Below are 10,009 nucleotides of genomic sequence, written 5' to 3'. Positions count from 1 at the left end.
GAGGTCTTCGCTCCCCTCAATCGCCTCCCCGCCACCTAAGGTTGAGGTGTCTGGCCCTTTAAAGCAGCGGCCCCCGGCCGGGTTATTGTCTCGCCTCTCAGCCAATCGGCGGCGCCATTGGGGGCGGGGGACCTGGCCTCCCGATTGGCGGTCCGCGCGCCCCGCCCCGCCCGGGATCCCGGGAGCTGTCCGTCCGCCACGGTGCTGATCCTGCCGCCGCCCACGGGCCGCGAGCAGCGCTGAGAGGGCACTATGAGCGGGGGCGTCTACGGCGGAGGTGAGCGAGCCTCGGGCTTCGGGATCTCCAGCCTGGCGTGGCCTCGCCCGAATCCAAGCGCCCCGAACCCACGCAACCCAAGCTCTGGGCACCCTGGGGCCTGTCACCTCTGCGATCGAGCGGTTCCAGCCCCGGGTTTGGGTCCTGCATCACTCCAACCTTCGACCCTCCTCAGAATGCTTGCGCGTACCCGGCCCAACCTCACCACCATTCAACCCGTCTCCGCCCGGCCTCTAGCCAGGCAAGGAGAGTGGCCTGAACAGGGCCACTGGGCAGAAAGGGACTTTGGAGTCTTGATCTCCCACTCCCAGGACCCTGAACTCCTGGCCGAGCTCCCACCTGACCCTTCCGGGTTGAAGGTGGCTCTGCCGGGATCTCCTCTCAGAGCAATCCATGGAGAGAGAGTTTGGGAGATAACCCCTCACAAGTTTGTCTCCCGCACAGATGAGGTGGGGGCGCTGGTCTTTGACATTGGCTCCTTCTCAGTCCGCGCTGGGTACGCTGGGGAGGACTGCCCCAAGGTGAGCCTTCCAGCCCCCTGCCCAAATCCTAGGGCTCCCCTCCAGGCTTCCCAGTCACCCAGGGCTCTCAGCGCCCAGAGAAAAGCTCTGCTAAGCGGGAATATGGGAGTAAACCCAGGGGGTGGGCTGAGGGCCCTGCAAGATATGGCTTTCTCTCCTGTCCATGCCCCGCTCCAGGCTGACTTCCCCACCACGGTGGGGCTGCTGGCCGCGGAGGAGGGGGGCGGGCTGGAGTTGGAGGGGGAGAAAGAGAAGAAAGGGAAAATCTTTCACATCGACACCAACGCCCTCCACGTGCCTCGAGATGGAGCGGAAGTCATGTCTCCCCTCAAGAATGGCATGAGTATGGGGCCCCCACTACCGGCTCCTGACACAGACCCAGAACCCACACCCCACAACCCGGGGCACAGGGCCCCACATTCACGGAGTATTCCTTGCAGCTGCCCAAGTCCCAGGGATGCCCTTACTACTTCCCAAAGCTGCCTGGTTTCTCACAAGGGTCCACCAGATTCCTGGGAAAGGGGGGATTTCTGCTGGACCTTGTCTCACTTCCCCTCCCCTGGACTTGGCTTCCCTCCTTCCTTCCTGTTTCTGGACCCCTGCCTGCCCACCCTCATCTCTCCACTGATGTCCTGGCCCCAGTTGAGGACTGGGAGTGCTTCCGTGCAATCCTGGATCACACCTACAGCAAACATGTCAAGTCTGAGCCAAACCTGCACCCAGTGCTCATGTCAGAGGCCCCGGTAAGTGCATAGTCCAGTCCCTAGTCCAGCCCTGGGGTGGGACATTCACCTCTCCTCAAGCCATTAATCACTCCTCTTTCTTTGTTTTTCAAACTTTCCTTCCAACTCTGTCAGGTTCAACCACTTTCCTTTCTCCCTGTGTTAGTCTCCATGCCTCCTTCTCTTCTCCTGCTCTCTCAACTTGCCTTTCCCCCAGTCATCCTTACACAATGCCCCACCCCCCAAGTCCCTGTGTGACCTTTTAACTGAAATTTTTGGTCAATGTTATATACACCTATATAGAATCAATTTTATTTATAAACTGCCATGCATAGCCTCTTCCTTCTATTATCCCTTTTCCAGAGACAATTGCTTTTCTCTCTTTTAGCTTTTTTTTTTTGCCATTACCTTTTATATCTCTAAATATAATAAATCACTGATTGTGAATTTTTCTAGCTCTAGGTATTATCTATGGGTTTCCCACTATAGAAAATGAGCACTTAGCTCTCTTTCCTCCCCAACCCAAACCACACACATTTTTTTCTTACTTGAAGTACTGTTGCAGTTTAGGGTTGTTTTTTGTGTTTTTTTTTTAAGATTCAGTATTTATACTCTTATTATTATATATGCTAATCAGGCCTGAGACAGGCAATAAACTATTTATTTTCCTCTCTTGTGCAATTATTTGTTTTCTCTAGCACTGAAAATTTTCTTTGTTTTTCTTCATTTTCTATCTACTTAATAATGTGACCTGAAATTATTCATCAGTTATCTTTATCTTTCCTCAAGATATTAATTGCTTTAGGTGTTCCATCAATTTCAGCTTCAAGAAGTCTCTCCAGGAGCCTACTGACCTGTTCTGTTGTAGACTAGTTAGCTTCTGTGCAGAAGATGTAGCTATAATCCTTACATCTCCCTTCACCTTCATCTTAAGAAAACACTGCCCCTCTCTCCTGTATTACAAGTCCTGTTTCCTGTGGATCATTACTCTTTTCTTGATTTTTTCCCTTGTTTTCATGGAGCACATCTTCCAGTAACTGCTTTAGAAAGGACATAAGAAGTAACCTTTTTGAGGCTTTGCATGTCTAACCTTGAATGTATAGTTTAGTTAGGTATAACGCTCCAGTTGGAAATAATTTTTCTTTGGAACTTTTTTATTAAAAAATTATTTACTTGGCTGTGCTAGGTCTTCATTGTGCCACATGGACTCTTCAGTCTTTGTTGTGGCATGCAGGATCTTTAGTTGTGGCAGGCATTTACCAGAGATTGAACCTGGTGCCCCGGAATTGGGAGTGCAGAGTCTTAGCCACTGGACCACCAGGGAAATCCCTTTTTATGAAATCTTGAAGGCACTTATTCAATGCCTTCCAACATCTACTGTTGCCATCAAGAAAGCCAAGGTCATTTACTTCCCGATCCTTTGATGTAACTTATTTTTGTTTCTGAGAGTTTATAAAAGTTTCACTTTGTCCTCAGTGTTTTACAGTTTCACAATATTATATTGGTTTATTTTTGTTCATGGCTCTGGACACTCAATGTGTCTCTTTAATTTGGAAACTTATGTCTTTCAATTCAATTAAAAATTTAATTACTAAAAAAAATTTAATTACTTATTTGTTGATTTATTTCTTTCAATTTTCTCTGTTCTCTCTTAGGAAATCCTATTATTTGGATTTTGTACCTCCTAAACTGGTCTTCTTCTAATGTTTTCATCTTTTATATTTTATGTATCTCTTTCCTCTAATTTCCAAGATATTCCCTCAATTTATTTTTCAACTCTTCTATAAAGCTTTTAATTTCTGCTCCTCTATTTTTATTTTCCAGGAGCTCTTTCCTGTCCCATAAATGTTACTTTTTATTCATCTTTAAAAAATATTTATCTGTTTGGCTGTGTCAGGTCTTAGTTTGTAGCACATGTTACAACATGTGGGATTTTTAGTTGTGGCATGTAGAATCCAGTTCCCTGACCAGGGATTGAACCCAGGTCCCCTACATTGGGAGTGCAGAGTCTTAGCCACCGGACCATGAGGGAAGTCCCTTGTTGTGCTTTTGATTTGCATTTCTCTAATGACCAAAAATGTTGAGCATCTTTTTATGTGTCTGTTGACTTTTGTGGGTTTATGGTTTTCTTCTTTTCTAATTCTCCCTTTATTATAATTTTGCTGGGATCTTGGGAGAGAATAAGGGCTTCCCAGGTGGCACTAGTGGTAATGCAGGAGACTATATTACCAATGCAGGAGACTTAAGAGTTGCAGGTTCAATCCCTGGGTCAGGAAGATTCCCCTAAAGAAGGAAATGGCAACCCACTCCAGTATTCTTGCCTGGAAAATCCCATGAACAGAAGAGACTTGTAGGCTACAATCCATGGGGTCATAAAGAGTCAAACATGACTGCCTGCATAGCCTGGGAGAGAATAAAAGTAAATGTTTGTATTCAATCCAACATTTTTACCCAGAAAGATGTTCTTTTTCAGCTTTCTTATCTCTGAGAGGATTAGAGTGGGAAAGAGGGATGTACTGGGGTCTTGTTGGGGGGGTTGGCCTGAAGTGTGTATTGCACAATAGAAAGCATTGTGCTAGGAGTCAAGAGACTGTGACTCTAGACCCAGCTCTACCAAGAGCTTTCTGTGTGATCTTGGCCAACTTCCTTCTCTGAGTTTTATTTTCTTCAGTTGGGTTTTAATTGTGATATTTCAAATTCTTTATAGTTTCAACATTCTAAAGACCTATGAGGGTCAGGGGACCTGACCTCTGTCCTCAGTGCAAAACAGGTCTGTGTATGTGGAAGGTGTATACATAGATTGGTGCCTTTCATTTCCTGAAACTTCCCCTCTTGCACTTTCTCCCCAGTGGAACACACGGGCCAAACGGGAGAAGCTGACGGAGCTGATGTTTGAGCAGTACAACATTCCTGCTTTCTTCTTATGCAAGACAGCTGTGCTTACTGCGTATCCTCTGGGTTAAGCTGCTCTGTGAGAATGGAGAGTCAGGGTGGAGTTTGTGGTGCATTGAGATGGAGGCTGGGCCTGATTCTATGGAGATAAATATCCTAGATGGGCAGACACCCCCCATCCCCAAGCCCCATTAGTGCAAAGAGCCCTTGGGAGCTGAGTGCTTTGTGTCTTGGGGTGGCCAGACCAGTGGTCCTTTCCCATTCCTTGGATCAGGCTGAGCATGGAGAGTTGAGACAAGTAGACAACGGGAGCTGGGGCTGGAGAGAGAAGGGAAGGGTATATGACACTGAGATGTTCCCTTCCCATTTATTTTTCTAAAAGGATCAGCTTTCCATAGTACTCTGTGCCAGGCACTGGGGCCATATAGACCCTCATTTCAGGGATCCCATGGGACATAGAACTAAGACTAAAAAGAGAGGCTGGATATTCAGAAGAAAGGAATAGAGGAATAAAGTGTGATTCAGATAAGAAAAAAGTGGCAAAGCGTCTCAGCTGCCTTTCTCTAGCAAATGAGTCACAAGCCAGAGGGAGAGATTTGAAGACTGGGATTGGGCTGGACCTAGGAAAGTAGAGAGTAGGCCAGATCAGCTTCCAGCCTCCTTGTTCACTGCTGCTGGCTCTTTGACCCACCCTTCCCGTACCAGCTTTGCAAATGGACGCTCCACAGGTCTGGTGCTGGACAGTGGGGCCACCCACACGACAGCCATTCCAGTGCATGATGGCTACGTCCTGCAGCAAGGTGGGGCCTCGATAGGGGTCGGGGGCACCTTGAGGGACCAGGCAATGACACCCCCTCCTTTCCAGGCATTGTCAAATCACCCCTGGCAGGGGACTTCATCTCCATGCAGTGCCGAGAGCTCTTCCAGGAAATGGCCATTGACATCATCCCACCTTACATGATCGCAGCCAAGGTGGAGCCTCTGGGATGTCCTGGGCACTGACCCTATGACAGTCAGCCCCCTGACCCATCAGATATCAGGGTGGGGAGCAGCCAGGCCCCAGGAGGATCCTAGGCCCTCAATTTGCAATTGAGGCATCAGAGATCCAGACAGGCTGAGGGACATGGCCAAGGTCCCACAGCCAACTGCTAGAAGGATGTGTGTATGAGGGCCAGTGTGGTGGGTTCTGGGCTCCAAGAGACCCAGGTTCAAGGTCTGCTTCTGCCACAGAAGAACTGTGTGACCTAGAGCCTGAGACTACAGCTCCTGAACCTCAGTTTCCTCCCCTGCAAAGTGGAAAAACTGCATGTAGGGCTGCCGCAAGTATTAATTGAGACCCTGCATGCAAGGGATCCGCACGTGGAACATGGGTCAGTAAAAGGCTGTTTCATTAAGGTCTGGCTTCCTACTGGAATCTCCAAGCCATCGATGTTCTCTGACCAAGGCCTTTTAGATTTCTGTACCGACTGCGTGCACAGCATCCATGGGGTGGGCTCCCCCCATTCTTTCTCCTCTAATAGGGAAGGGGGAGAAACACCTTTTCTGGGCAATAGAACAGAGAACCCGGTGCCCATTAGCTGCAGAGCTGGAAAGTGCTGGGGAGGCAGATGTGGACAGGGCAGGTTGGGCCAGTATGGGATGCAAAGGGTGATCGCAGGCTGTGCCCCTACAGGAGCCTGTACGGGAGGGCGCACCCCCAAACTGGAAGAAGAAAGAGAAGTTACCCCAGGTTTCCAAGTCCTGGCATAACTACATGTGCAATGTGAGGCACTGGAGAGGGTCCCCGGAAACCGCCCCTCCAGCTCCTAATCCCTCCCTCCCCGCCCTTCCCCACCATGAGCAGATGGGAGGGACAGAGGTGGGCCTGAGAAGGGAGCCCAGCCCTCACCATGTCCCTGGGCTCTTAGGAGGTGATCCAGGACTTCCAGGCCTCCGTGCTGCAGGTCTCAGACTCTCCCTACGATGAGCAGTGAGTGGGGCCCAAGGCTGGGATGGGGGGTGGGAAAGGGGAAGGCCTGGGGCTCTGGGGGTCCTCTGGTCCTTCGGGAGCACCCCAAGCAGAATCTCACTCCTTCCTGGGCAGGGTGGCTGCGCAGATGCCCACAGTGCACTACGAGATGCCCAACGGCTACAACACAGACTACGGTGCAGAGCGGCTCCGCATCCCTGAGGGCCTGTTTGATCCCTCCAATGTCAAGGTGGGGCTGGCTGGAGTCCCTGGGTCCCGAGGCTGGGGGGAAGCTTAGGATGACAGGGGTCTGGGGAGAGGGGACAGAGGGCCCAAAGCCCAGTCACCTTTCTCAACAGGGCCTGTCGGGGAACACCATGTTAGGGGTGGGCCACGTGGTGACCACCAGCATCGGCATGTGCGACATTGACATTCGTCCGGTGAGGCCCAAGCCTGCATCTGGGTGGAGGGGTCCAGGAGAAGTGGGGGTGTGGGGGCCAGGGCAGGGCCGTGCCCTGACTCTTCACTCTTCCTCCCTGCTCTCAGGGCCTCTACGGCAGTGTCATTGTCACGGGTGGGAACACGCTCCTGCAGGGCTTCACTGACAGACTCAATCGAGAGCTTTCCCAGAAGACTCCACCGGTAGGAGCCCACCCTTGGCCAGGGCCCTGGGCCAGCCCTTCAGCACCAAGTCCTTCCTCCTTCCCACACATTGAGCCAGTATTCTGGCCACCAAAGCGGCTCCTTCCCACTATGGCCTCCCCACTCCAAGCCCTGTCCCTTCCCACTTCCCAGAACCAGGTGTCTGCTTCCCCCAGCCCTTCTTTCTTCCCAGAGCATGAGACTGAAGCTCATCGCCAGCAACAGCACCATGGAGCGCAAGTTCAGCCCCTGGATCGGGGGCTCCATCCTGGCCTCACTGGTGAGAGGGGAGGGCCCTGGCCTACTGCTGAATGTGGAGTAGATCCAGACCGCCCCACTGCCTTGCCTACCGCCTCATTCGCTCATTGTTTATGAAAGGGCAGTCAGTGCTCCCAGAAAGGTGAATGCAATCTCAGGACACAAAGCAGGAAGTGGAGGACAGGAAGCTGGACAGGTTGGCTGGGATGAGATTGTGGTGATCTGTGTGCCAGGGTGAGCCCCTAGAGGTTTGGGGCAAGGTGATCTGACGGCCACAGGCATGTCTGAGAAGGTTATGTCCGACAGGAGTCTTTGGGGATGGGGGTATGAGCTGAATTCAAGGGGACCTTGACGGGAGGCTCTTTCTATTGTCCTAGAGTCACGGGATGGGTAGCAGTGGGCATAGGGTGGTGAGCAAGGGACAAACCAAAGGCAGCAGTCAGGGTGGTTCTGCGGCGGTAGGTGGGGAATTCAGTCTGGAGCAGCTGCTGGGGCGGGGGCAAGACATTGAGCAGAGAGGTAAAGATGCAAACTGCATCTGCCGGATGTCAGCCACACAGAGGGGGACAGCAGGGTCATGACAGGACAAGGAGGATATCGGCTAGAGGCAGTGCCCCCAAAGGGACAGAAGCAAGGGTCGGAGTGACAGAAGACTGACCCCCTGAAGATAGCTCAGGGTTGGGAGTGTCAGTTGCACAGTCGTGGCAAGCCTCCTGTGCACCTGGGCAGACAGCCCGACCTAGTCCCTGCCTTCGTGCATGGGGACAGCCGGGAAGCCAAGACAATCAAACAGGAAGCCAAGACAAGGTGTGGGGTGTTCCTTCAAAGGAAGACCTGATCTCATTCAGGGATCAGGAGGGGCCTCTAAGGAGACTTCAAGCTGAGATGGAAGAGTGAGAACTCAGGAGGCAAAGCAGGAGAGAGGGTGTGTGGCCCCAGGGGAGAGCCCGGCAAGGCCACAGGCAGGGGATAGGTATTGTGGGGCCAGAGTTGAGGAAGCTCGCCTGGGCTTCCCTGGTGGCACAGATGGCAAAGAATCTGCCTGCAATGCGGGAGACCTAGGTTTGATCCCTGTGTTGGGAAGATCCCCTGGTGGAGGGCATGGCAACCCATTCTAGTATTCTTGCCTGGAGAATCCCCGTGGACAGGGGAGCCTGGAAGGCTACAGTCCATGGAGTCACACAGAGTCAGACACGGCTCAGTGACTAAGCACACAACCTGGGCTGCAGAGCAGAGAGTGGGTTGGAGAGGGCTACCGTGGTCTCCACTGTGACCTGGGGTTGCCAGCAGAGCGGATGTGGGGAAGAGAGGGTTGGAGCTTATCAGAGGTCTGACTGAGAATGTGGGCACTGTTTGGATACGAGAGGTAAGAAGGAAAGGGGTCAAGGATGAGACCCAGGATGCTGGCCGCTGATAGTGCTATCCGAGAGAAATGTAACATGAGTCATGTATGTCATTCAAAATTGCTTAGTAGCCATATTTTTTAAAAGTCCAAAGAAACACATTAAGTTTTAAGAATATATTGTATTTAATCCAATATGTTCAAAGTATTGGCTTCCCTTGTAGCTCAGTTGGTAAAGAATCTGCCTGCAGTGCAGGAGACCTGGATTCGATTCTTGGGTTGGGAAGATCCCCTGGAGAAGGAAATGGTGACCCACTCCAGTATCCTTGCCTGGAAAATCTCATGGACACAGGAGCCTGGTGGGCTGCAGTCCATGGGTTTGCAAAGATTCGGGCACGACTGAGCGACTAACACACTTACTTATTCAAAGTATTATCATTTCAATATGTCATCAGTATAAAATTTGAGACGTTTTACATCCTCTGGATTTAGTCTTCAATATCCAGTGCAGATTTGACACCGAGAACACATTTCATCTTGGATTAGCTGCATTTCAAGTGCTCGATAGCTCCATTTCAAGTGTTCCACATGGCAAGGGGCCACTGGATTTGGACAGGGCAACTGTAGAAGGCGAGAGAGACCAAAGAAGCAGGTTTGAGCCAGGGCTGGACGACGATGGTGACAGCAGTCATGGATACGTTGAGTGTGTGAGGTTCCAGGAGACACTGAGAACCAGGTGTGCGAAAGACAATTGAGAATTTGGGTCCGGAACTCAGCACTGAGCTCTGCACTGGAAACTGGAGATGGTGGGAAGGGTGGGGCTTTGGCACGGTAAGCAGAAGCCAAGGGAGAGGTGACATGGTCCGGAAAGGTGTGTCCAGAAACAAGACACACACACTAACTTTCAGGCAGACGAAAGTAATCATAGAGACGGTACAGTCTTAAGTGCCAGGGCTGGCGGACCGTATTTCAACGGGGGTTGGGGTGGGGTGCCAGAGTAAAGACATCATCCCGACCTTGATGTTAGGTGGTGTCAGAATGGTGAGGAGGGTGGAGGAAAGATTTTTCTTGGGAAGGAGGGAGACTTGGCATGTAAAGCCTGATGGAGTGACAGGGTATCTGGTGGAGAGGGGATATGGAGTGTTGGAGCGCAGGTTCGCTGGCCTGCAGCTGGAAGGTCCACCTCCCAGCTCGAACCGCAGGTGCTCAGTAAATGCTCAGTGAATGCATCGGTGATTGAACAGTATGAAGCGGGTATCCGCCCTCTGAATACGAAGGAGGGAACAGGGAGATTGGGCAAGTTGGTGGTTGCAGGGGGAATGTGGGCTTGGGAGGGGGAAGATTCCGAACCTCCACGGGTGGAGTGTGGGGAACCTGCTCTCCCTCCCTCCTGGGCCTCCCTGACCG

At 51.5% G+C, this 10,009-nt stretch overlaps 1 protein-coding gene across 1 annotated transcript in view; it reads left to right on the top strand.

Moving 5' to 3' along the window:
• Nucleotides 1-220: 220 nt before the first annotated feature.
• Nucleotides 221-10,009, top strand: part of ACTL6B (actin-like 6B) — a 10,193-nt gene continuing 404 nt past the window's right edge. Inside the window, exons 1-13 of the mRNA XM_010837903.1 lie at nt 221-277; nt 722-798; nt 976-1,141; nt 1,441-1,541; nt 4,370-4,467; nt 5,118-5,212; nt 5,278-5,384; nt 6,085-6,174; nt 6,320-6,381; nt 6,496-6,610; nt 6,720-6,800; nt 6,907-7,002; nt 7,196-7,282. Of these exons, the coding sequence (XP_010836205.1) occupies nt 253-277; nt 722-798; nt 976-1,141; nt 1,441-1,541; nt 4,370-4,467; nt 5,118-5,212; nt 5,278-5,384; nt 6,085-6,174; nt 6,320-6,381; nt 6,496-6,610; nt 6,720-6,800; nt 6,907-7,002; nt 7,196-7,282 (1,200 nt within the window). The 5' untranslated portion in view covers nt 221-252. The remainder of the gene's footprint in view (nt 278-721; nt 799-975; nt 1,142-1,440; nt 1,542-4,369; nt 4,468-5,117; nt 5,213-5,277; nt 5,385-6,084; nt 6,175-6,319; nt 6,382-6,495; nt 6,611-6,719; nt 6,801-6,906; nt 7,003-7,195; nt 7,283-10,009) is intronic.

Source organism: Bison bison, unplaced genomic scaffold, assembly GCF_000754665.1.
Source record: "Bison bison bison isolate TAMUID 2011002044 unplaced genomic scaffold, Bison_UMD1.0 scf7180017864085, whole genome shotgun sequence".
Classification (NCBI taxonomy): Eukaryota; Metazoa; Chordata; class Mammalia; order Artiodactyla; family Bovidae; genus Bison; species Bison bison.
The sequence above is the reverse complement of the archived record's forward strand: the minus strand, read 5'-3'. Positions and strand labels throughout refer to the sequence as shown.